The sequence below is a fragment of the Heteronotia binoei genome, chromosome 3 (assembly GCF_032191835.1).
Source record: "Heteronotia binoei isolate CCM8104 ecotype False Entrance Well chromosome 3, APGP_CSIRO_Hbin_v1, whole genome shotgun sequence".
NCBI lineage: Eukaryota > Metazoa > Chordata > Lepidosauria > Squamata > Gekkonidae > Heteronotia > Heteronotia binoei.
The window spans coordinates 26,537,190-26,564,034 of record NC_083225.1 but is presented as its reverse complement, the minus strand read 5'-3'; the positions used below and the strand labels follow the sequence as shown (position 1 = coordinate 26,564,034).

At 44.6% G+C, this 26,845-nt stretch overlaps 1 protein-coding gene across 1 annotated transcript in view; it reads right to left on the bottom strand.

Annotated features, from left to right (window-relative positions):
• Positions 1-7,923: 7,923 nt before the first annotated feature.
• Positions 7,924-26,845, bottom strand: part of ABCC4 (ATP binding cassette subfamily C member 4) — a 232,981-nt gene continuing 214,059 nt past the window's right edge. Inside the window, exons 30-31 of the mRNA XM_060233613.1 lie at positions 16,573-16,707; positions 7,924-8,057 (exon numbers count right to left, since the gene is read on the bottom strand). Coding sequence (XP_060089596.1) covers positions 7,950-8,057; positions 16,573-16,707 — 243 coding nt within the window. The 3' untranslated portion in view covers positions 7,924-7,949. The remainder of the gene's footprint in view (positions 8,058-16,572; positions 16,708-26,845) is intronic.

The window sequence follows — 26,845 nt, the reverse complement described above, 5'->3', positions numbered from 1 at the left end:
GCGAGAGGGGTGAGTCAGGGTTCTGTAGTGAGTGGGGGCAATGACGAAAATCACTCATACCTCCATTCCATTAGCAGAATTTCCCCATTAGATTCAACCCACTGAGTGAGTGGAGAGTGAGCGAAGGAGGCAGGAAGAAATGAAAACTTCTGTATGTTTTAAAAAGATATTTGTTAGGAGTGCTCCTGTTCTTCCTCCACCCTGTTTTATTGACCCAGACTCAAGTCTTTCCTTACCTTGTCATAAGAACGTAAAAGAAGCTATGTTGGATCAGGCCAATGGCCCATCCAGTCCAACACTCAGTCACACAATGGGCAAAATCCCAGGTGCCATCAGGAGGTCCACTAGTGGGGCCAGGACACTAGAAGCCCTCCCACTGTTGCCCCCCAAAGCACCAAGAATAGTGTATCACTGCCCCAGACAGAGAGTTCCATCTATACCATGAGGCTAAAAACCACTGATGGACCTCTGCTACATGTTTATCCGATCCCTTCTAGAAGCTGTCTATGCTTGTAGCTGCCATGACCTCTTGTGGCAGTGAATTCCATGTGACCCTTTGGGTCTGGAAACAAATCAGGATTCTGTCTCAACTCTACCTAACCCATCAATTGTTCTGGTAAAAATGGAGCACAAGTACATCATTTCCTGCCTGCGTACACAAATAAACAGTAGTTTTGGTTCACTAAATGGGCTCTGCGCAGGGTGTTTCTTCAGGTGACTTTTGTTTCCCCAGTTCCCTCAGGAAATTCCTCAGGCCTTCCTTTTGATAAAAGAGTCTTTGGCTATTGCATTAATCTTAACACCAGAATTTCAGGACCATTTCCAGTGCACTATATTAAGTATATACTTAATATATACTAGGTATAGTATAGCCCAGGGTGCAGAGTGGTAAGCTGTAATACTACAGTCCAAGCTTTGCTCACGACCTGAGTTCAATCCCAGCAGAAGCTGGGTTCAGGTAGCCGGCTCAGAGTTGACTTATTATTATTATTATTTCTTATTACTTTCCATTTATATCCCGCCCTCTCCGGAAGCGGACTCAGGGCGGCTCACAACATCATAAAATACAATCAATCCATAAAACATATAAAACCATAATTTACATATATCAACTTTAAAACCATTCTATGGCGCTATTTCAGTACAATATAGGCGGTATCGAATTCTCGACTGTGATTGCCAGCATTCTGTAAGCTTAGCCTTCCATCCTTCCAAGGTCGATAAAATGAGTATCCAGCTTGCTGGGGGTAAAGTGTAGATGACTGAGGAAGGCAATGGCAAACCACCCCATAAAAAGGTCTGCCATGAAAACGTGATGTGACGTCACCCCAGAGTCAGAAATGACTGGTGCTTGTGCAGGGGACTACCTTTACCTTTTTAATACTATGTCTGCCTTTACCAGTCTAGCCTGATTTTGTTAGATCTTGGGAGTTAAGCAGAGTTGGCCTGTACAGTAGGCCCTGTACTAAGAGCCCTGGAAACTCTTGGAGGATTGGCTACATCAGGGGCATGTGGCCTAATATGCAAAGGAGCTCCTGCTACAAAAAAGCCCTGGACACATGTCCTCTATAAAGTTCCAGGAGAATTACAAAGACAAAAAATTAAGACAGAGGAACTTCTTAATTGTGCAGTAATTGGGAGTCCTCTCTCCAGTGTCTGTTTATTTCTTTTTAAAAACTGGGCTGCAGTAGTAGTATCCAAATATATTAAGATGCATTTATTCAGGAAATCCAGCAGCTACTAGCTGTTTTCTACTAGCGGCAACTAACAATTTTCAGAAATACGGTTGTCCACAAATTGAACAGGACTGTATGTGTGAAAAGAAGCTAGGGATAGCATTCCTTGTCTTATTCAAATTTACCCTCCAAACCCATATTATTTTATATTAATCAAGTATTGCTTAATACAAGAGAAATAAGAAAGGTCATTATTGAAACCCAGCGTCTCTTCAGTAATAATTACAATCAACCAACCATCTCGGTTTCAAAAAGCGTGGCCTGGATTCAACTTCCCAGGTACATGAGCAAACACATTTTTACTCACTCATTACTCACAAGTTGTTATTCTTGAGTGGTGTGGCATGTGGAATACAGAAGGGATTGCTGCTGGGGGAGTACGGGAGACTCCCAATGTGTAAGTAATAGGTTGGATCCAAGCCAAAGTTCCTATTTACTTTTTTTTAGAAAGGCACGAAAACGTAAGATTTAATGGTGCTGTTTAATGTTCCCCAACACAAAATACCAATTCAGTTCTTAGTGGGGTTCCTGCCCCATTTTGATATCTATTACAATGACATCAGCTGCAAAAAGCCAAGATTATCCTGTCAAAACACGTTCAAACAGCACATTCAGCATTCTCTCAGATACCTAGCATTTTAAAAACTAAAATATCAAATTGATTCTTATTTGGAAAGTATGCTTTTTTACAGCCTGGTGTAGCAAGATCTGTCTGATTTTTCTGACAGGGAGGCTCTGCTGAAACCAATCTCTCCTGCTTTCTGCTTTCTTGATTAGCACCTTGGATTCAATTTGGGGATGAAATGATGTATATTAAACGCCATTGGACCAGTACATGTAAATATTTTTACTAACTTAGAAGGTTTTGGACTGGCACTCAAGGGAGGAATTCTAGCAGGAACTCCTTTGCATATTAGGCCACTCCCTTTGATGTAGCCAATCCTCCAAGAGCTTACAAGACTCTTTTTTGTAAGCTCTTGTAGGATTGGCTACATTATGGGGGTGTGGCCAAATATGCAAAGGAGCTCCTGCTAGAATTCCACCCCTATTGGCTCTAAAAACTGTTATTGCTTTTTTTTAAAAAAGTAGAAACAAGTGAATGGTATTATGTCAGTATTTATTACAGTTGAAGAGCAACATAAAATCAAAACATCTCTTAAGGCCATCTTACGTTCATAAAACTCAGAACACTAAAAATCTATTCAATAATTCCAAACATTTCTGCTTTCTAATTACTATAGTACAAAATTCTGCTAACGAAATAGTATTATAGTAGTCAACCCCAATACAAATCTGGTATCGAGTGAATTGAGAAGAACTGCACTATTATAAAATTAAATCTAAAGTAGACCACACATTGGCTATTTAAATAAGACTGAGCTTCTTAAGAAGTTGTAATGGGACTATTTTGGACCAAGCACAATTGAAACAGGTTCACTCAGAGCCACAATTGAAAAGGCAAGTTTGAGATTTTTACTGTCACAGACTAATAGCTTAGTTATCACTGGATACAGCACTCTCTTGGACTCCCCATCCTCGCACACCTTTGAGATCACCAGCCCCAACACTGGTTTTAATGCCTCTAAATTTATTGTGCAGCTAAGTCTCGCATCCTTGGTGATGGCAGTCGATTCTGTTTGGTCACTCTTCAAGATAAATGCAGCGGAAGTTATTCCACAATGATTATAACATGACAAAATTGGTTCCTACCTGTGTTTTCTCTCCTGTACAAGTTTCTGCAGGCATTTGATTTTAAAATATTATAGTGGTTGTTATGGTCTTGGCTCACTTCTGCTTATATCCAGGGGAGAAATGCCTTTTTAAAAGGTACTAACCAGAAAAGTGTTTGACATATATATATTTTTAATCTCCAACACCAGTAATTTGAAACACACTTGACCTTTTCCAAAGCTAAGATGCTGATCCTCAAAGAGTTCATCTGGAGCAAAAGGAAAAAGAAAAAAAACCCCTCCAAAACTGAACAGTTCTAAGTGCACTAAGTATTTGCAAGCATGTTAAATTTCAACTGGATTATTTGCACTCTTGAAGGACAACTTTCAAGTGCAGGGTTATCACACTGTGAACTGTTAATGCAAGGATCAGCAATTGGTGGCGTCAGGTCCAGAGTTCCCTCTAAGCTGAGTTAGTGTGAGCTGGTTCATAGTTCTTTAGCTTCCAGCGCACACATTTTTGTCTTCGTTCAGGCAAAATGGCCCCTGAGCACACTAATTGATGCAGTAGCTCACAAAGTAGAATTTTTACTCACAAGATTGCATAGCTTAGAGCAAGGGTCTTGAACTCATCTGTTATGAGGGCCGGATCTGACGTATGGGACCTTGTCAGGCCAGGCCATGTGTGTCATAAAATGTAAGGCCAGGTAGCAGAGATATAAACTTTATAAAGGACACAAACACAATTAAAGGTTTTTAAAAAACTTAAAAAGCATGCTTAAAATATTAGCACTCAATCTTAATTGGTCTTAATGGTGCTCTCGTGCGATCCAGAGAACTGGGCAAAGGAAGCTCTGGCTCTTTCCTTCCTTCCCCAGGGGACCAGGAGGGGGAGGATCCTCAACAAATAGAAAGAAGAGAGGCTTGGCTCAGCAGCTCTGCTGTGTGATTGAGCAAGCCTGGCAAAGCAAGCTGTGATGCAAAAAGAAGCAAGAGAAAGAGAGAAGGAAGCAGATGACAGCCAGTTGCTTGGGGGCCCGATAGGAGCCTTCCAGGGGCCTAATTCGGCCCCCGGGTCTCATGTTTGACAACCCTGGCTTAGAGGGGACCATCAGGTCTAATTTGGGATCCTGGAGGATACTACTTTGGAACCCAGCTGCCAACCCAGAAGAAGGCACATGTGTAAAGAGCAGAACCGTAGGAAAAGCACCAAGAATACAGAGCATCACTGTCGCAGACAGAGAAATAAACAGAAAGCTAGGTATTGTGGGAAAGAGTTCCAGGCTTGCCTTGTTCTGAGCTACTGGTTTTCTATTTTTTTGAGCGGGAAGGAGGAACATCTGAATCATGTGAGCCACCCACATGCAGCTTGCAACGGTAGAAACCAGGAACTTTGGTGAGAACTACCTAGATAAGAAATCAAAACACAATCAAGGAAACAAAAGCTTGGGTAGGATCTTGAGGCGGTCACATTGGACCCATTATCATTCCCTTTCATCAGCAGCATTTCCTGGAAACCACATAGTGTCTAAGAGCAGAGTTAACACTTCACACAGCAAGGATATTTGCGACAGGTTAACAGAATGTGGGAGGAAGCACTTTTGACCATCCAATCAACAAACAAGGAGCCAGTGCCAACTGTGGTAGTCATGATGCACCTACCCAGTTTGTCCTTACCCCCCTTATAAAGGTATGTTAATGTTTCTTCTTTAAAGTGAAAGCACCATTTAAAGACTTGTCAGAGCTTTCTGAACTCTCTCTCTTTTAAAAGCTTTTCTAAAAAGCCTAAAGGCTGCCAATACAAACAGGATGACTTGCACCGCTGATATATGCTCGTCAAGAAATCAGCGCAATGTGGCTGCCTATTAGGTACAACCAGGGCTTTTTTTGTAGCAGGAACTCCTTTGCATATTAGGCCACACACCCCTGATGTAGCCAATCCTCCATGAGCTTACAGTAGGCCCTGTAATAAGAGCCCTATAAGTTCTTGGAAGATTGGCTACATAACAGGGGTGTGGCCCAATATGCAGAGAAGTTCCTGCTACAAAAAAAGCCCAGGGTACAACTTTTGTCCTGGTTGTGCAGCGGACATGAATATTGATGCTTTCAGTAAGATACTCAGTTGGGTCCTGAGAAACGTTTCACGAAATGGCTGTTGGGTTTATATTGGACTTTCTTTCTTCAGTGGCGCAAAACATCATGGGTAATTCTATCCACAGACAAGGAACTGCACAAAAATGTGATGTAACTTTTAATAAAACAAAACCACACCGAGGGCTCAAAACCTGATTTATTTAAATAAGTTTGGCTCGCAGTGCAGTAAGGCACACAGAACAAACCTATACAATGCACTGAGAACTTTCATTTCAAAGAGTTTAGGTTGGCAAAACATTCTGATGCAATGCTTGCTAAAAAGAAAGACACATGTGGAAATACATTTTAACAGTCTGTGAACCAACAGCTTCACAAAACATGAATAATCCCATACGTGACTTCTTTCTGGTCCAATGTTCAACATAGAAGCATGTACATTAACTTTTTTTTTTTTTTACACCAAGGTCTGTTTGACTCTAATGCTTCTCTGGATATCACAGTGAATGAATTCAGACCTCATTGGTTCTGGCATGGGCTATTCTTTCTTGTGGCTTAACATAGGTCAGGCAGAACCACGTATTCGGGTTGGGTGAGAACCACTGAGGAATCGTACAGTCCCCCCCGACCCATCCAGACCTTCCACAACCAGAGCTTTTTTTTTTTGTTTTTTGTAACTCCTTTGCATATTAGGCCACACACCCCTGATGTAGCCAATCCTACACGAGCTTACAGGATTCTTCTTACAAGGCCTACTGTAAGCTCCAGGAGGATTGGCTACATCAGGGGTATGTGGCCTAATATGCAAAGGAGTTCCTGCTACAAAAAAAGCCCTGTCCACAACATTCCCCCTGCTCACATGGTTCCTCCATTCCAATGAGGAACAGATGTAGCGGGAAGTCAGATCCATGCCACCAGGGGTGGAATTCTAGTAGGAGCTCCTTTGCGTATTAGGCCACCAATCATCCAAGAGCTTACAAGGCTCTTTTTTGTAAGCTCTTGGAGGATCGGCTACATCAGGGGGTGTGGCCTAATATGCACTTCTGCTAGAATTCTACCCTTGCATGTCACTAGCAATGACAACAGTTCAAGGGACGGATGCAACAAGCTTCTAGTCACAGAAATGCAGTGCCGAGTCACTGTTTGGTCAAGCAGTTCACCCAGCCTCTGCAAATATGCCAGGTGAAGGCGTACATCTCTTGCTTCTCACCTCTGGAAGCACTGATTCAACCAAGAAAGCCGAACTGCCGCTGGTGACACTCCTTTACGACCAGCGGCATTATGTTGCGTATATGAGCCTGAAAGTCATTCCTTCATGTCTTTCTATTCAGTTGTCTAGTCCCCAAATCTAAACAAGTTAAAAGCACGAATTGAAGGCACAAATGTTTAGAATTCCCCTCCCAGATAAAAAATAAAATAAAAATAAAATGTGGCTCTGCTCATTTCTGGAACTAGCCAGTTTGTAAATCAGCTTTGAAAAGCATTGCCATAAACGTATTGTGAACGCCGCTGAGAATTTAGAGCCATGTATTGGTCAGGATGCAGCCATTTATGCTTCCCTTCGGTTTGCTCCTACTCACAGCCTTAGAAAAACACGCTCTTCATTTCTATCCTGAGAAAGTGGACCGCACATTCCCGAGTACAAGGCACCCTGGGAACCTGTGATTCAAACACATGCCTCCAGGCAGTGTTACAATCAAATGAAGTATGCAGGGGCCTCGCTCCTTCACAACAGGCCTACACAGAAGATACAGGCCCACCAAGCAGAACGAGGCCTGCCAGGCACTTGAGAGCTTTCTTCAAGGCAGTCCAAGGTTGAAGGCTGAAACACAAGAGACGGGCCACAACACATGGCCTGCGGGCCAAAGGCAGTAGAACAGGTTACAAGGCATGCGGGACTTCTTCACTGTCTGAGCCTTTGGGACAACCGAAGCAGGTTTATGGGGTGCCACTAGCCAAGCCTGATCTCAGGCCCAATGCAGAGGCCGATGCTGCAGCAACCGGGGACACAGCTGTTTGGCAACATTCCCCAGCTGCCCACATAAAACAGCTGTATCGTAAGGAGGACTCAACTGGGGCAAAGGACATTTACGCTGTAGCTCCGCAACTTCCCCATTTCAAGGCACGTCGATAACAAGCAAGGCAAATCTGGTCGCCCTGATATTCGCTTGTCCAATATAAAATATGGAGTCTGATTCTGTAGGGAAAACTGCTTGCTGAGACTAATCCATGGGATCAGCCAGTCATTAGTAAAAATCTATCACGTTTTTTAAAAAAACATTCAACTATTACGCATTCAAATGAAAGGAACGAGTCATGAAAAATATTTCCAATACAGCGATTATCTATCAAGTGTAAAAAGTCTTTTCAATTATTAGCAACATCTGGTTTGCGTTATATTATTATTCCATTCTTCTTCTTTAAAAAAAAAAATCCTCTGTTGTTGTATAGATCATAGTGCAGTCTCAAAAATAATTAGTCCTGGAGAAATGTCAGCTGATGAATTGGCGACTGCTTGATCATGTGGAATAACTTTAGGGTAATGCTTTTTGAAATAAACCTGGTAGAGAGAGAGAAAAAAAGTTCTCATGATAATTTTATAATACAGATTATTCTAAAGATTGTGAATCAAGTACGCATTACAAATCTTCTTTAGGAAAAGAAAAAGTTTACCACAAGGATTTCTGAAGCGTTCCTATTTTCCCTATATCAAACAGCAGTTCAGTTGTTCCTTAAAGTCTAAAACAATTTACTCCACCAAACGTTAAGGTTTTGTGAGTCAGACCTCACTTCATCAGATGCGTGCAATGTACATCCACAGCAGTTATTGATACATTGCTTGTTAACTTTTAGTATCAAAAGGTAGTCCCCTGTGCAAGCACCAGTCATTTCTGACACTGGGGTGATGTTGCTTTTGCAACCTTTTCACGGCAGACTTTTTACAGGGTGGTTTGCCATTGCCATCCCCAGTCATCTGCACTTTCCCCCCAGCAAGCTGGGTACTCATTTTACTGACCTTGGAAGGATGGAAGGCTGGGTCAACCCTGAGCTGGCTACCTGAACCCAGCTTCCGCCGGGACTGAACTCAAGTCATGAGCAGAGCTTAGGACTGTAGTACTGCAGCTTTACCACTCTGCACCACAGGGCTCTTAACTTTTAGTATATATAACTACTATGGATACTTTGTGTATCTGATGAAATGAGCTCTAAATCACAAAAGTTTATGCTAGAATTTGTCTGACTTTAAAGTGCCTCGGGACTCCAGTTTTATTTTGCTGCTACCCACAAGCATGGCTCCCCATCCAGAATTATTCCCTCCCCCCCCAAAAAAAAACAGTTTTAAAAATTACTTTCTGGTCTCCTACTCATTTGCAACAAAGCCAGACAATATCAACATATGGGTCTGCTGTCCCACTCAAAGTGCTAATAATTCAGATCAACGGATAACTTTATCACTTGACATTAAACTGATAAATAAAATCCTTTTACCTGCTCAGAAATGGAGATAAATTAAAAACAGGGTGACAAAAAAAGCAGCTTCGAAACCTAGTGTCTGCCAACGGGGCTTTTCATTTCAACACATAAAAATGAGCACAATGGATTTGGATGTTAATATCAAGGTTGTAATCCCCTGCATTTTACAAACTATGATTGACAGCCATTGAACCTTCAGGATGTACGTACAAAATATCCCGGCGTTTAATTTGCGCTGTGGAGGAGTCATAGAGCCGTATATAGAAATGTGATCTGGGGATAGGGTGCCACAATAATGAAAGGGGAAAGGGAAAGCAGGAACAATGGCTCCACCAAGCAACTTCTCAAAAATGTAAGATGATACCAAATAATAGGACAGTTCTTTACCGAGGCCCTTTGAGTTCTTGAATTCTACCAATTTCTAGCTCAACTGCCAAAGAGATACAGGTTCCCTGATAAATGTATAATCAGAACATAAAGGAAATGAAATGCTGTCAAGTTTCACTGTTCCACAATCATCAGTTTTTAGGAGCTGTATCATATCTCTGTTCCTTGACAGATGCGTGTAACAAAATGAAATAATGTCAAGGCTTGTGTGCTCTTATCGAAAAATGTGTTTGGGTGAAAAAGGACTTCAAAATGTATTTTTTCCCCAAAGAAGAATGTGAAAAGTTTTGTTTGAGTCCTTAAAAAAAACATACACAGAGAGAGAGAAAATACACTATCTTCCCCAAGGCCGACATATGTCATAAGTTGGGCCTAATATTTATGCTGCCCTGGAAATAAAGGGCAAAACCATTTCCAGTAATTTTTCCATCACTGGGAGATGCTCCCACCAAAGTACTTACTTGGATAATACGTCATTCTCATAGACAAGGGCCACAATCCAGCAGACTCCTAACACATATGCAATGGGACTGGCATAACTTTTCGGCATAACCACTATCCCATGTAAACCAAAGCAGTTTCAAAATTCCCTTTAGAGTCAGATAAGGGTAACATTTTCTGGCAGGGGCTCCCAAGTCTGTCTGAGCTTGGGTTTGTAGCTGTCCAACTGACATATTTCTACCGATGCATCTGAACACAGAGGAAAGGTTCTTAGGATCAGTGGTGGAATTCTAGCAGGAGCTCCTTTGCATATTAGGCCACACACCCCTGATGCAGAGCAAAGGTTCTTAGGGGATGGGACGGTGGCTCAGTGGTAGAGCATCTGCTTGGGAAGCAGAAGGTCCCAGGTTCAATCCCTGTCATCTCCAAAAAAAGGGTCCAGGCAAATAGGTGTGAAAAACCTCAGCTTGAGACCCTGGAGAGCCGCTGCCAGTCTGAGGAGACAATACTGACTTTGATGGACTGAGGGTCTGATTCAGTATAAGGCAGCTTCATCTGTTCATAGGATCAGTGGTGGAATTCTAGCAGGAGCTCCTTTGCATATTAGGCCACACACCCCTGATGTAGCCAATCCTCTAAGAGCTTAGAAAGCTCTTTTTTGTAAGCTCTTGGAGGATTGGCTACATCAGGGGGTGTGGCCTAACATGCAAAGGAGCTCCTGCTAAAATTCCACCCCTGCTTAGGATGAATATCTGCCAGCCGCAAAGGAGCTGTAATACAAAACAAGACCGGTGGTCCCCATTTTAAACGTAACTTTGGATTCAGTGCACGGAAAATTTAGAGACCTAAAGTGGACTTTTAAGGACAAGAAGAACATGAGGTTGAGTTGCAAATGATTCACGGTGACCCCATCCACGGGGAGTTCCAGACAACAGGTGAGGAGAGGTGGTTTGCCACTGACTTTCTCCATACAGCAACCCCAGTCATCCTTAGTTGTCTCCTGTCCAAGCTGACACTGCATACCTTCCAAGCTCTAATGAGCTTGGGCTAAACTGGGCTAGAATCTGAAGTTCAGATAATATTTGTATCGGAGACTTGGTTTATTCTGTTCTTCCAGCTCAAAGAGAGGGTGAAGATTGCACCAATGAGATTTATGTTTAAAGGGCTGTTGGTACGGAAAGCCTACATAACATTGAGAAACAGGGTCATGGGGGGAGGGACCCACATACTTTCGGGACCGCCTCTCTTAGTATGCCCCTGAATAAGCATCACGCTCAGGAAATAAGCCCCGAAGGTTGCTGTGATCTGCCAACCAACATCTTTTGGCCATCCCTGGCCCAAAGGACGTCCATCTTGCCTCGACCAGGTTGAATCAGCTCCCTGTAGAGATATGGGCCCTACCGGATTTGCTACCTTTCCATAGGGTCTGTAAAATGGGAGCTGCTCCGCCAGGCCTTCGGTTGAGGCAAGCGGGCGTCCTTCTCCTCATTGCCTTTACCATCAGCTATCCTCCCCACAGTGATTCGTCATCTGAACTATTATATCTGGACCACCGCCTATACTCCAACCTGCACTATGAGCCCACCCGCCTTTGTTATATAGTATAGTAATGTGTTGTGTTGTTTTGTTTTTAATTGCATTTTATTGGTTTTATTGTATTTGATTGGTTTCACTTGGATGTAATCTGCCCTGAGCACGTCTGGGAAAGGGCAGAATATAAATAAAAATATAAATAAATGAATGAATAAATTAAAAAAAAAAACCAAGAACCTCCTAGTGGCCCCCCAGCCTGAGAGAGATTGGGCTGTCCTCAACTAGGCTTTTTTGGCCCTGGCCCCCACCTGATAGAACTCTCTGCCAGAGAACATCTGTGCCCTGGGGGATCTGTTGTCTTTTTGCAGGGCATGCAAGGCAGACATGTTCTGCCGGGCATTTGGTTGAGGACATCAGCAGGACAGTATATAAACTGGCACTCTCATACTCTCAGTTCTCTGCAACAGCATAATATGATGACAATCCTGCAGATGCTGAAGCCTAGCATTCCTTTTGTCTGCAGTGCATAGTTGCTGCCTTTTCCTGTTGTATTTGGTCTTGTGGCATTTAGCAGCAGTGTATGCTTGTGGTATGATCTGTCTTTTTTGGCTTGGCATGGTTGTGTTATGTTATACCACAGAGTATGTACCTCAAGGTGGCTGTTTTCTGTAGGGGAAGTGATCTGACTTCAACTTTCCATCTCCTCCCTCTCTCCCTGCAGCCTCTACCTAAGAAAAGGACAGTCTTTCTCCACAATGGGGAACAAAGCAGCTGACATCATTTTCCTCTCCCACTGTGAGGTAGGCTGAAAGCCTGCGTCTGGTCCAAAATCAACCACAAAAAAAAGGGAAAGAGAAACTAAACCAAAAAAGCAAAAACCTGTAAAGGAAGTTTAGAATACTAAGGGGGCCAAAGGTTAAAAACATCAATAGTTATAGACAAAAGTACACGTGTTTATTACAAAAAACATATAAAAACCTTGTATGGCCCAAATGAAGCCTCATAAAATCATTAAAGTGACAAATGCACATGAAAGATACATATATAACCTGATGTGTTTCAGCCTACAGAGGCCTTCTTCAGAGGTCAAAATACAACAAAGTCCCAGTTACACTTATAAATCAATAAACCATTTAAAATAGGACCAAAATGGAATGTTCCAATATGGAAAGAACTGACACAATTTTTTGAAGGCCAAAAATGTGTCTGGCCTTATGTCAGCAGCAATTGCCTATACAGCAAATAATATTGTAAATATGCACTTTCCAGTTTAGGTCCTAAGAGTAAAATTCCCTTATCAGGGCCAGTGTAACATCAGCATGTATCAGTCATGCGCATTTCATGAGGCTTCATTTGAGTCCCCTACAAGGTTTTTATATGTTTTTGTAATAAACATGCACTGTTGTCAATAACTATTGATGTTTTTAACTATTGTTCCCTTAGTATTCTAAACTTCCTTTGGAGGTTTTTACTGGTCCAAAATCAGCAGTCAGCTTTCACAGCAAGCACCTAGATCTGGCAGACTCTGGTGTGAAGTGCTAACTGCTACGCCACACTGGCATAGGGAGCTGCTGCTGAACAGTAGCAAGCAGCCAAGCCTAGTTAAGACATGCCAGTCTAGTGGCCTCAAGTTACCCAGAGGGTGCTGCCAAGCTAGGGTAGCCAACCTCCAGCTGGAGCCTGAATATCTCCTAGTATCACAACTGAACTCCAGTCAACAGATCTCTCCCCCCCTCCCCCAGATAAAATAACTGCTTTAGAGGGTGAACCCTATGGCATTATATTCAGCAAAGGCCTCTCCCCTCCCCAAATTCTGGCTTCCTTAGACTCCAACCACAAAATCTCCAGGAATTTCCCACTGATCTGGAGCTGGCAACCCTAGTCAGAACTGGCCCCAATGAGTCATCCCTCAAAGGCCAAAATAGGCCTAGAAATTCTTCCCCCTGCCTTTTACTGACAGAACAAAATTTGGAATAGTATGGTAGCCTTGGAACTGCCACTGAGGGAAAAGTGAGTCATCAATGAAGGCAGCTTCCCAAGTGTCCCAATCCTCATCTGTCCTGGGGCTGGAGGGTGGGGTTGCTCTCTGTTAAGACGGAGTGACACATAGCTCAGCCAATGCAAGGCTAGGTGAATCACTGGCTACACGGCTTGTCTTTTATAGAGAGAGAGATTATGAAGCAAAGAGGAAAAGAGACAGATCTCTGTATCTCTCAAATCATTTTGTTACGTTCTTAGAAATGTGGCATGCCATCAAAACATTTTTTTAACATAGGTTGTAAAAGTGAGCCTCCTTTATTATAAAACTGCTACTTTACTCTAGGACATCATGAAAGCAGCAGCAGCAGCAGCTTTTCAACCATATCATTGAAAGCTTCTCAGAGAGGAGGGAAAAAAGCATTTTCCTTGTGCCCAAGTCTAACACTGTAAGATACAGAAAGGCCCTGATATATGCTAGAAGGATCTTCCACTGCACAGAAACAGGGACATTCCACCACAATAATAAACTGATGAAACTTTCTAGAAGAAGTTACTTGCCATAGCTGAAAATCTAAATTTTTGCTGCATATGCTCAGATTCAAAGCAAGCCACGGGAGGGTTCTTCCCCCCCTAATTCTGCTTTCCAGCACTAAACCAGAAAGCAATTTCAATGGGTAGCCATGTTGGTCTGCAGTAGAACAGCCATATTTGAGTTCAGGTGCACCTCTGAGACCAGATTTGGGAGGCTTTTGACTGTTAGAAGCTCACCTTCACAAAATCTTGTTGGGTCTCTAAAGTGTTACCGGACTTGAAGCTAGCCAAACCACTAAGTGCTATACATACTTCACCCAGGGGTAGAATTCTAGCAGGAGCTCCTTTGCATATCAGGCCACACACCCCTGATGTAGCCAATCCTCCAAGAGCTTACAGGGCTCTTAGTACAGGGCCTACTGTAAGCTCCAGGAGGATTGGCTGCATCAGGTTTGTATGGCCTAATATGCAAAGGAGCTCCTGCTAGAATTCTACCTCTGACTTCACCCCAGGTGTCCATCTTTACTCTTGGGATAGCCTTCAATGGAAGAGATTCCACACCATCCTGCAAAGAGCTGCACCACTGTTCAACAACTTCTACTATTATTTCTATTACTCAGAACCCTGAATGAAGCAGTTGAGAGGTTATCAGCCACACTCCTGTGACAAATAAGTCCCTTCCACAGAGAGGCACTTTGTTTTTGTTCTTTCAGGTTGAAGATGGTACAGAAGTATGGGATGGATTCAACAATGCAAAAGGGGGAAAGAAAAATGTTATTTCATGCTTCCTCTAAGATGTGGTCTCGGGAACAAAAATTCTACTTTGTGAGCTACTGGCTTTAAAGTTGGAAGCTAATGCTTAACTTAGCTTGGGGCCATTTTTCCAGAGCTAAGACAAAAACATGTGAGCCAGAGGCTAAAAAACTGTGATCTAGCTCACGCTGACACAGCTTACAGGGAACACTGACTGTAATGCATGCTCAAGCAGTAGTCAGAGGCGTCACTAGGGTGGGTTGCACCCTGGGGTGTAACTGATTCAAGTCACCCCCCCCCCATTGGGCATCACCCCTTTTGGAGGGCTGCGTCACCCCCTCTGCCCTTCTTGTTGCTGGTTCCGGCCCTCCTCAGTTTCCTTTTCGCCTTTGGGACCGGTGTGGAGCTGATCCGCTTCCTTTCTCTCCGTGCACTGTTCGTGCAGCAGCAGCAGCCTGCGGGAGCTGGCGCTCCCCAACACAGAGCCGGTGCAAGTCCTCGCAGGGAGCGGGAGCAAGGAGGGAGTGGGGGGGAAGAGAAAGCAGCGTGCAAAGTTGTTAGCAGCGTCTCCGGAGGGTTTCCCCCCCTGAAAATATGATATTGCATTTAGATTCAATAATCCCCCCCCTAGCGTATCCAGAAGACTGCGGGTGGGTTACGATATATATTGAAAACTGTTCTAAAAAAAAAAGAATGCAAATGCATAACGCTACTTAAATCCTAAATAGGGGTACGATGTTTGTTAAGAGACAAGAGCACGCTTTACGTTTGCACCTTTGACATTCGCTCCTCGGCCCGGCCTTCTGCAAACTGGGACCAATGAGAATGCTCTGGGGGAGGGCCGATGGCCCCCCTGGCCCCGCCCTAGTGACGCCGCTGGCAGTAGTGCAACGTCTGTAGCTGCATGGCCCTGAAATGTAACTTTTAACAAAATAACAGAGCACACTTGAAGCATCAGAATATACATCAGATGGTTTTGCATGGATTTTACTTAATTTGCTTTTAAGACTGTACCTGTGCTATGTCTTGAGCATGCAGAAAACACAGTGGGGATACAATCACTTTCTCTTTGCACAAGTAGACAACAAGAAGTAATTTTACTAATACCGCTTGTTCTAGGACTGCTGCATGCATGAGAATCTATATGTGTGCATGGGGCTGAGGGCTAGTAAACATTATTGCAAACAAGTATTTTAATGGAAGTTGATGGAAATGGGATTATTTGTATATGCAGGGCTTTTTTGTAGCAGGAACTCCTTTGCATATTAGGCCACATACACCTGATGTAGCCAATCCTCCTGGAGCTTACAGTAGGTCCTGTAAGAAGAGCCCTGTAAGCTCTTAGAGGACTGACTACATCAGGGGAGTGTGGCCTAATATGCAAAAGAGTTCCTGCTACAAAAAAAAAAGCCCTGTGTATATGTATCTTCTGAGTTGGAATGCAACATATTCAGTGTTTTTAAAAAGTATTATATTTTAGCATTGTTTATATGCCCGCAGCCAACAAGTAAATATGTCATCCCCCCCACCCCGCATTTGCTCATGCATAAGCAGCAAATTTGGTAGTCCAAAGCAAGACCTTGAGGATCACAGTAAAGCCTCACTTCACTTCTAACTACAGTATGTAATGCAGCGGTGGGGCGACGTATGCACTGTACCAGAGTATGTTTAGGAGCACAGTGGGTATTATCTCCCCACATTTATGAAAACAAACAATCCCCTGCACAGTTGTTTACAGCCAATGAAGCATGTCATTTGCAAACTCTGGGTATATATTATTCCAAATCCCAGTAATAAAGCCCTGAAAAACAAGGGTTTAGAACTGAGAAGCAATGAGTGCTGTTAACTATAGTGGAAAAGACAGGGCATTCTGCAATACTGAATGTGCTAACTTGTGAAAAATAAACCATTGAGACAAGACTTAATTATAACATTTTGTGGAGAGGGGGAAAGAAGAAAGGAGGGAAATGCCTTGCCTGTTTTGCTGTTTCCACCAGTGATGTGGCTTCAGCCTTACCCACTTGTTGAACCATCTTGTAAAACAGGCTCTCCGTATCTTGTAGCAAGATGTATGGCTCGTCAAATTCTTTCAGCCGTCCCGAATCCAGGACCTGATGAATCAGCGGGAGGAAGATAGTTAACAACAGGTGAAATTTGGCAACCATATAGGCTGCTGTATCAAGAAGAAGAAGATGATATTGGATTTATACCCTGCCCTTCACTCTGAATCTCAGAGTGGCTCACAATCTCCTTTACCTTCCTTCCCCACAACAGACACCCTGTGAAGTAGGTGGGGCTGAGAAAGCTCTTACAGAAGCTGCTCTTTCGAGGACAGCTCTGGGAGAGCTATGGCTGACCCAAGACCATTCCGGCAGCTGCAAGTGGAGGAGTGGGGAATTAAACCCGCTTTTCCCAGATAAGAGTCCGCGCACTTAACCATAAAACCAAACTGGCTCTCATGGATTTTAACATGGATTAACATGGATTTTAGGGCCTAACAGCTGGATATGCTAGGGCTGCTAAAGATATGCTAGTTGTAACTATTCCTTAGTCATTTACACTCACTTCCCTCTATCGCAATAGACTACCCAGTCCCATCAGTTTGTACAGCACTTTAAAGAGCTTAAGGAGTAAACAATCAGACAGGTCTCTGACCCTAGCCAGTCTAAATCAGGTGGAGGGGAAACAAAAACAAAATAAATGAAGAGCCAACAGAAACAATGCTAGCAAAGGATACAAGTGAGAGATCATAGTTATATATGCTTAATATTGACTACAGGTTTGGAATGAAGATTAAAAGGCTAAACCTCACAGAAAAGGCAAGTACGGGAACAAAAGCCAAATCAACACCCGTCTTCCCAAGCCTCTAGGAAGAGGTCTTCCAAAATTAAAATTATTTCAAAGAAATGGAAAGACACGTAGAACCATATAGGCTGCTGTATCAAGAAGATGATAATGATACTGAATTTATATCCTGCCCTTCACTCATGGAATTCACTGCCACAGGAGGTGGTGGCGGCTACAAACATAGACAGCTTCAAGAGGGGATTGGATAAGCATATGGAGCAGAGGTCCATCAGTAGCTATTAGCCACAGCATATTGTTGGAACTCTTTGTCTGGGGCAGTGATGCTCTGTATTCTTGGTGCTGGGGGGAGGGGGGCACAGTGGGAGGGCTTCTAGCCCCACTGGTGGACCTCCTGATGGCACTGGGAGTGTTGGACTGGATGAGCCATTGGCCTGATCCAACATGGCTTCTCTTATGTTCTTATGTAAAGATCCTTAGAACAGGCAAACTTGGGAAACACTATTTAGACACCAAAGGAGGACAATAATAATAGGGTTTTAAAATATAGTTGTGGTACATTAAAATGAGTATAAATTTTATTAATACACAGTGATTTATCAACAGCCCTAACCTGTAGTCCAATCTTGTCAGATCTCAGAAGATAAGCAGGGTTGGCCCAGGTTAGTATTTGGCTGGGAGACCACCAAGAAAGTCAAAGGTTCATATGCAGAGGCAGGCAACGGCAAGCCACCTCTGAACATCCCTGGCCTTGAAAACCCTATGGGGTTACCATAAGTTGACTGTGACTTGACTTCAGATGGTTCGATCAAAAGAGTATGGATAGCTGGACCGGGAATGGCAAACAGCAGACATTAAGAGATTTTGAATCCTGATGTACTCAAAACACTCTTAACAGCATGAACAACATGCTGCAAATGCATCAGCCAAGTGCCAGAATCCAACATAAAAAGCTCTCTCATTCTTTCTTCAGTATTTTCTCCCAAGTTCTTCCACAGTACACACAGAATGTAAGTTCTGTCGTGCTCTTCAGCACCTTGACGTGGATCCGATGATATGTGAGCAGAAATGTAAGTGGGCCAAGTGCAGTCAGAGTCAGTGCTCCCTCAAAGCTGAGTTAGCGTGAGATTTATAAAGCAGAATAAAATTTAGAGGTTTCGGAGCTTTGCTCCCTCAAAGTTAGCGAGTTAGCTCGCAGATTTATAGCCTCTAGCTCACACATTTTTGTCTTAGCTCAGGAAGGATGACCCCAGAGCACACTAATTTATGCAGTAACTCACAACTTTAATGCCAGGTGCTCACAAGACTCTGCAGCTTAGAGGGAACATTGGTCAGGGTGTCTGGCAGCTAGGCAAGGCTAACTTCTGGTCCCCGCCCCCCCCACACACACTGATAACATCACCGAGTCACATGGGGGCACCCAATTTGATGCGCACAGAAGGTTGGCACCCTAGGCAATTGCCTAGTTTGCTTAGTGGCAGGGCCAGCCCTGAGCACAGTTCTGCTTAGCATTTCCCTACCTACACCTCAGAGTGTACACCTCAGAAATTGCGTGTACATCTTCAGCAAAGAGGAAAATGGCTCAGGATATGCTATGTCTAACAACACAGAAGGCGAGTGGCATGGGAAAATGTTTTGGTGGATCCAAGCCTTTAACTGCAAAGTATGGTGAGATAGTGACTTACAGAACTATCTGAAGATTGGGTTATGAAGGATGTCATTAAGCCTCTGACTTTACTACGCAGCAGCACATTCAAAACAAGGTGCCCATGGTACAAAAAACGAAAGGCAAAGGTAATTTCCTGGCCGCCACATAACACACAAAAGTGACTGTAAGAATCTGAAGTATAGAGGCAGAAAATCATCTGACAGAGCCCCACCCAGGGTGGATCAGAGTACTCTCTTGATAATGTGACGTTAGCAGCAGATGGACAAGAAAAATAAAATTAATTCTCAGAAAGGGAAAGATAATCACCCTCGAAACAGGCAAACTTGGAGAAACAGAATTTCTAAGAAAAAGGTGGGCAAAAGATAAGTAAATAATAGGGTTTAAAATATAGTAAAGTGGTGCATTAAAACGAGCATACGTTTTATTAATATGCAGTTAATTATCTAGAGATGGAAGCACGCCACCAAGTATCATCACATAAAATTCAACACTTCAGCTTGTTTCCCCCCTCACTGCCTCATGAAGACTGCCAAGTCACACTACTGAAGTGACGGAAGAAAGAGACGTTTCCAGGCCTTTCGTTCAGATAACTGGTTCTCTCATCCGACCTTTCTTCAAATCAGGCCTCATTTTGGGCAGGAGCTCATAGGAGCAAAGCTCCGAAACCTCTAAATTTTATTCTGCTTTTTCTTTCTTACAGAAATTTGAATGTAAACCTTTGATTTGTTTCCAGAGTAGTGGGGACATCCAGTGCTATCACTAGACCAGTCAACAGTAGAGATGTGCACTTGATATACCCTGAGTAAATAAATAAATAAACATTATCGATGTTTTCCTGGTATTTATTCAGCTGAATACAGATTAGCCAATCTGATCTGGCTACCAAATAGCCACACCCAAAACAGCCATGGCATAACTCGATGAGTGAAATTCTCCATTATACCCTATGGGGACCGTCCCCACAGGGCATAATGGAGTCAAATAAATTCAAGTTCCCTGAATATTTACCTGAATACCAATACAATACCAATCCTGATATTTAGGAGCATTCAGGAATACAGATAGTGAAACTTTTTTGCATACCCTTAGTCAACAGGTGACATAGGCTTAGGGTGGCCAGACCGTCCCGGTCTCCCGGGACTTTCCCGGATCTGGCCCCCAATTCCCGGTTCCCGGGCTGGGTATACCGGGACCATTTTGAGGTCCCGGTTTAGCCAGCCAGAGAGCCGGGGGCCGCGCGCCCGGGCGGGGAAGGCGGCGAGTGAGGGAGGGAGCGACCCTGCGCGTGCGCAGATCGCCCTGCGCACGCGCAGGGACGCTCCCTCCCTCACTCGCCGCCTTCCCCGCCCGCGCACGGGGCCCGGCGGTGGCGGCGGAGGCCCGGGAGGGCGTCGGAAAGGCCCGCGGTGGTCGCTGGAGGCCCTCCAGCGACCCCCGCGGGCCTTTCCGACGCTTCCCGGGGCTCGAAACCCCCACCCCCTGTCCTCCTCCGCCCGGGAGGGCGTCGGAAAGGCCCGCGGGGGTCGCTGGAGGCCCTCCAGCGACCCCCGCGGGCCTTTCCGACGCTTCCCCGGCCTCTACCACCACCCCCCATGCTGGCGGAGGCCCGGGAGGGCATCGGAAAGGCCTCTCCGCCGCCACCGCCGGACTCGCCACCGCCGTAGGTAAGGGGGCCGAAAGCGGGGGGGGCTGGCGGTTGGGGGTGGCCTTCCTTTCTTCCCTCCCTCCTTCCTTCCTTCCTTCCTTCCTTTCTTCCTTCCTTCCTTCCCTCCTTCCTTCCTTCCTCCCTCCTTCCTTCCTTCCTTTCTTTCTTCCCTTCTTCCCTCCCTCCCTTTCTCCCTCCCTTTCTCCCTCCCTCCCTCCCTTCCTTCCTTCCTTCCTTCCTTCCTTCCTTCCTTCCTTCCTTCCTTCCTTCCTTCCTTCCTTCCTTATGTTCTTATGTGACACAGAGTGTTGGACTGGATGGGCCACTGGCCTGATCCAACAGGGCTTCTCTTATGTTCTTATGTGACGCAGAGTGTTGGACTGGATGGGCCACTGGCCTGATCCAACAGGGCTTCTCTTATGTTCTTAAGTGTGACACAGAGTGTTGGACTGGATGGGCCACTGGCCTGATCCAACAGGGCTTCTCCTATGTTCTTATGTGACGCAGAGTGTTGGACTGGATGGGCCACTGGCCTGATCCAACAGGGCTTCTCTTATGTTCTTATGTGAATAAACAATTTTATTAGTAACATATGGTAGTAGAACTATAACTACAACTTATAAAAAGCTTAATATATATTAAGAAAAAGACCATCATTCTACCCCACATCTTACTTTCTCCCACCCCTCCCCCAATTACTTGACCCCCGCCAGTGTTATTTTCTTTAAAAAAACAGATATTAAAGGTACCCTTAACTATCAAGAAAAAAAACGAAACAAAAAAGAAACATAGGGAAGAAGAACCCCCTTCAAGAGTTATATTGTTATCTTAAAAATCTTAATCCTCAAAAATTGTCCAATGTCCTTTTATTTTCCACTCTTTCTCTACATATCTTCTGAATTTCTTCCACTCTTGGTTAAAAAGTTCTAAATCACAGTCTCTTAATTTTCTTGTTAATTTGTCCATTTCACTCCATGACATAACTTTCATAATCCAGTCCCATTTTTCTGGTATTTTTTCTTGCTTCCACAACTGCGCATACAATGTCCTAGCAGCTGAGAGCAAGTACCATATTAATGTTCTATCTTCTTTTGGAAATTTTTCCATTTGTAATCCCAGCAGAAAAGTCTCTGCCTCTTTATTGAATTCATATCCCAGGATCTTAGATATCTCTTGTTGAATCATTTGCCAAAACATTTTAGCTCTTTCACAAGTCCACCACATATGGTAGAAAGAACCTTCATGCTTTTTACATTTCCAGCACCTATCTGGCATCTTATTGTTCATCTTTGCTAATTTTTTTGGAGTCATATACCATCTATACATCATCTTAAAACAGTTCTCTTTAATACTATGACATGTTGCGCGTTTCATGGAATTTTTCCACAGATATTCCCAAGATTCCATCTTTATTTCTTTATTTACATTAATTGCCCATTTTATCATTTGAGATTTCACTGAAGCAGCCTGTCGGTCACTTCCAGGTTCCTGTCCTGCATCTCGACCTGTGTTATTAGTGACAGGCTGCTTCGGCGTGCCGCTGCGCCGGCCCCCTGGGTCCCACAACGATGGGACCGATGCCACAGGGACGGGCTCGAAACACTCTATAACCCCTCAAAAGAACAGCAGTCTAGCTCGCTTCCCCCGAGCCCTGCCGCCATAAGCCTCAAGGGGGCTCATTTTGCGGCATCTCCCGGCAGGAGGGTGGCACCCGCACGGGACACATATCAAATGAAAGAGGGGGCGCAGGGCTATCAGAAACAGTCAGCGGAGGGAGTCGGGAGACCACCCCACTGGGGGATCCACACCCCGAAAGTGATGAAGGTGGCGCAGATAGAGCCAACAGAGCCAACAGGACAAAATAAATAGGCTGCATTATGCAGCACAGTTGAGAAAGTGCCTTATCCCATATACTGATGAAGTATATACAGGATTTGAGAACAAAATTGTTTCCGGCGGTGATATTTGGGGGATTTTTGGGGACGTCACAGGAAGTGCTGTGAAGTCACTTCCTGTTTCCGGCAGTGGCATTTGGGGGAAATGATGTCATTTGGGGGAAATGATGTCACAGGAAGTGATGTCACTTCCCGTTTCCGGCAGGTGACGCGGGGAAAATGATGTCACAGGAAGTGATGCCACTTCCTGTTTCCGGTGGTGGCATGACGTCACCGGAAGTGACGTCACTTCCCGTTTCCGGCAGGTGACGCGGGGAAAATGATGTCACAGGAAGTGATGCCACTTCCTGTTTCCGGTGGTGGCATGACGTCACCGGAAGTGACGTCACTTCCTGTTTCCGGCGGCGCACGCTCCACACGCGCGCACCCCTGCCTCCCCCCCCCCCCGTTGTTCCTGGCTGGCCTTCAGACATTATGGTCACCCTACATAGGCTTCACTGCCATAAGAGCAATACAATTTGCCTTGTCTATACAATGAGCACAGGACTTCCCTGGTTAATGGATCAATCTCCAACAACTGTCAACATTGCATAAGGACAGCTTTCACTTCCTTCATTAGGCTTATAACTTTTTTGCAACTAGAGTTGACCATCCCCAGTTGGGGACAAGGAATCCCCTGGTTTGGAGGCCATCCCTCCACTTCAGGGTCATTTGAAAGTGGGGGGAGGGAAATGTCTGCTGGGCACTCCATTATACCCTATGAAGACTATATGGGGTATAATGGAGAGTCAGTCTGTGGGTATAGGCGGCTCAGGGGTGGCTGGGTTTTTTTTTTTTTGAGATAGATACACCAAATTTCCAGCAAAGCATCTGGTGCCTCTCCTCAAAACACCCCCCAAGTTTCAAAAACATTGGACCAGGGGGTCCGATTCTATGAGCCCCAAAAGAAGGTGCCCCATCCTTCATTATTTCCAAATGGAGGGAAGACATTTAAAAGGCATGCAGTCCCTTTAAATGTGATAGCCAGAACTATCTTTGGAGTTCAACCATGCTTGCCACACCCCTGTTCCTGGCTCCACCTCCAAAGTTCCCAGATATTTCTTGAGTCGGGCCTGGCAACCCTATTTGGAACATCAGTCTCAATCACTGTCTACATGTATGATACCAGAAATGGGTATGACATTGCAAAAGTTGCAAGAGGAAGACTAAGCAATCTGTGGGTGTGACAAACCCTTGGAATAAAACTGACATGTGTTGTTAGCTGTGGGGTATGCTCATAGGTAACAACTTCCCCATCCCATAAATAATCACAGATAAAGAAAACAACAGAATATGAAGACTGTAACATGCAAGGGGAAAGCCATTAAAGAAGCACGCAGCTTTCCGTGACAGAGGGAGGTTTGCTGAAGGTGCCTTTCCAGGGCTTGTTTGGTAGAAAAAGCCCAACAGGAACTCATTTGCATATCAGACCACATCCCCTGACATCACCATTTGTTTCACACAAGGCTTTTTGGTAGAAAAAGCCCAGAAGGGACTCATTTGCATATTAGGCCACACCCCTGGTGATAAGCCAGCCATAACTGTGTTCCTGCTTTAAAAAAAAAAGCCCTGCGCCCTTGTATGTTACAAACTCACTGTCAGTCCGAAAAGTCCAGGAAAACACGCTTACTAGCACAAACGAAGTACGATAGCCATCTCTGTCCCATCCCTCCTGGACTCCCTTGATGAATGCCATGCTTCTGCATAGTTTTCTTCAGGGGTCGTTTTGTAGAAAAATAGGTGGTGGAGCTCACTGGCATAACTTATTAGCATATGCCAACCCCACCCTCAGCCAAAAGCAAACCAATGCAAGAAAGGAGAGCCCCGGGCAAGTGAGGCCTGCTTGGGCTGGCTAGAGACCAGCCAGCCCAAGCGGGCCTTGCTCGCTCAGGGCTCTCCTGGATAGCCCTCCCCCCAGTCAAAAGGCCACCAAGCCACCTGCCACCCAAAATCACATAAGAAGTGGAGAAAGGGTGGCACAGACTTTTCCGGGGGTTAATGAGGGCTGCTTGGGGCGTGGCAAAGCCCCTGGTGGCTGGCTGGCTGCTCTCCTAATCCAGGGATTGTTATGCAGCTGCACCTACTATTCAATGGACAGGGGGGTAGGTGAGGAGAAAGAGGGGGAGTCCTCAAAAAGGTTCAGGAGCTGTACTCCTGTGAGCTCCTGTTGAATCTGAGGTCTGGTTTCTTCACTCTCTGCTTCTTTCTGATCTTGCTTCTGTCTGTCACTGGTGGCCTGTTCCTTGTCCGTTTCTCTTATTCCCCCACCCACTCCCATTTCTTCCTGCTAGATCTCTGTTTCTATATCTCTTTCTATATCTCAATTTCTTCCTGCTATATCTCTAAATAACTTATATTTATTAGTGTGTGATAAATACTACAAAAGGTAAATATCTACTTTTGTTGTTGATGTTCAGTCGCACAGTCGAGTCCGACTCTTTGCGACCCCATGGACAAAGTCACGCCAGGCCCTCCTGACTTCTACCATCCTCCAAAGTCTGCTCAAATTACATCAGTAACGCTGTCCAGCCATCTCATCTTTTGCCGTCCCCTTCTTCTTTTGCCTTCTGTATTTCCCAGCATCAGGGTCTTCTCCAGTGAGTGCTCCCTTCTCATTTGGTGGCCAAAGGATTTGAGCTTCAGCTTTAGCATCTGACCTTCCAGGGAACAGTCTGGGTTGATTTCCCTTAGGACTGACTGATTTGATCTTCCTGCAGTCCAAGGGACTCTCAAGATTCTTCTCCAGCACCACTTCTCAAAACCATCTATTCTCCTGCACTTGGCCTTCCTTATGGTCCAACTCTCACAGCCGTACATTACTACTGGGAGAGCCCCGGGCAAATATCTACTACAAACCCATAATCTCTTAAACTTGCTGCATACATAAACAATTAATACAATAATCGATCAAGCTTTAGTTCATTAGTAACAAAATGCCATAGCAACTAACTAGACTTAATAGAAAAACACCTCAATAAAACATTCAATACAACAGTAAAATTATGGATCACGATAAAATTTAGGCTGAATTATCAATAATAAATTATAAGGATTTAAAATTTATCCAATAACACCCTAAGAAAACAACCCAGAGTGGGGGAAAAAATAATACAATAATTTATTTATTTATTCTATTTATATCCCGCCCTCCCCACCGAGGCGGGCTCAGGGCGGCTTACAACATGGAATTCTAACAATAAGATTAATAAATATTAAAATACATTAAATAATTTACAACAGCTAAAACAATAAAACAAAATGATCTAACAGTGTGGTGCTATTCTACAACCTTCCTTTGTAGTTTTTAGACACCAGTCAGTTATATGCCAACCGGAAGAGGACTTACAGGCCTTGCGGAACTGCCCAAGGTTCCGCAAGGCCCTCACCTCTTCCGGTAGCTGGTTCCACCAGCAGGGGGCTGTAATCGAAAAGGCCCTATCCCTGGTTGACTTCAGACGGGTCTCCTTTGGCCCGGGGATTACTAGCAGATTTTGCAAACCAGATCTAAGCACTCACTGGGGAACATGTGGGGAGAGATGGTCCCTAAGGTAGGCAGGTCCTAGGCCATATAGGGCTTTAAAGGTGATAACCAGCACCTTGTACCGAACTCGGTATGTTATTGGCAGCCAGTGCAGTCCCCGGAACCCCGGCTGAATGTGCTCCCACCTGGGGAGCCCTAATAACAGCCAGGCGGTGGCATTCTGCACTAGCTGCAACTTCCGGGTTCAGCACAGGGGCAGCCCCATGTAGAGGGCATTACAGTAGTTCAACCTCAAGGTGACCATTGCATGGATTACTGTTGCCAGATCGCCATGCTCCAGGAAAGGGGCCAGCTGCCTCGCCCACCTAAGATGAAAGAATGCGGACTTAGCAGTGGCTGCTATTTGGGCCTCCATTCTCAGAGCAGGCTCCAATAGTACCCCCAATCTCTTGAGCATGTGTGCCACTGTCAGTGGCACACCGTCAAAGGCTGGTAGGGGAATTTCCCTTCCCGGGCCACGTCAACCCAAGCAAAAAACTTCTGTCTTCACTGGATTTAGTTTCAATCTACTCAGCCTAAGCCATCTAGCCATGGCTTGTAACGCCAGGTCCAGATTTTCTGGGACACAGTCAGGCCAGCCATCCATGAGTAGATAGAGCTGGGTGTCATCAGCATACTGGTGACAACCCAACCCATACCTCCGGGCAATCTGGGC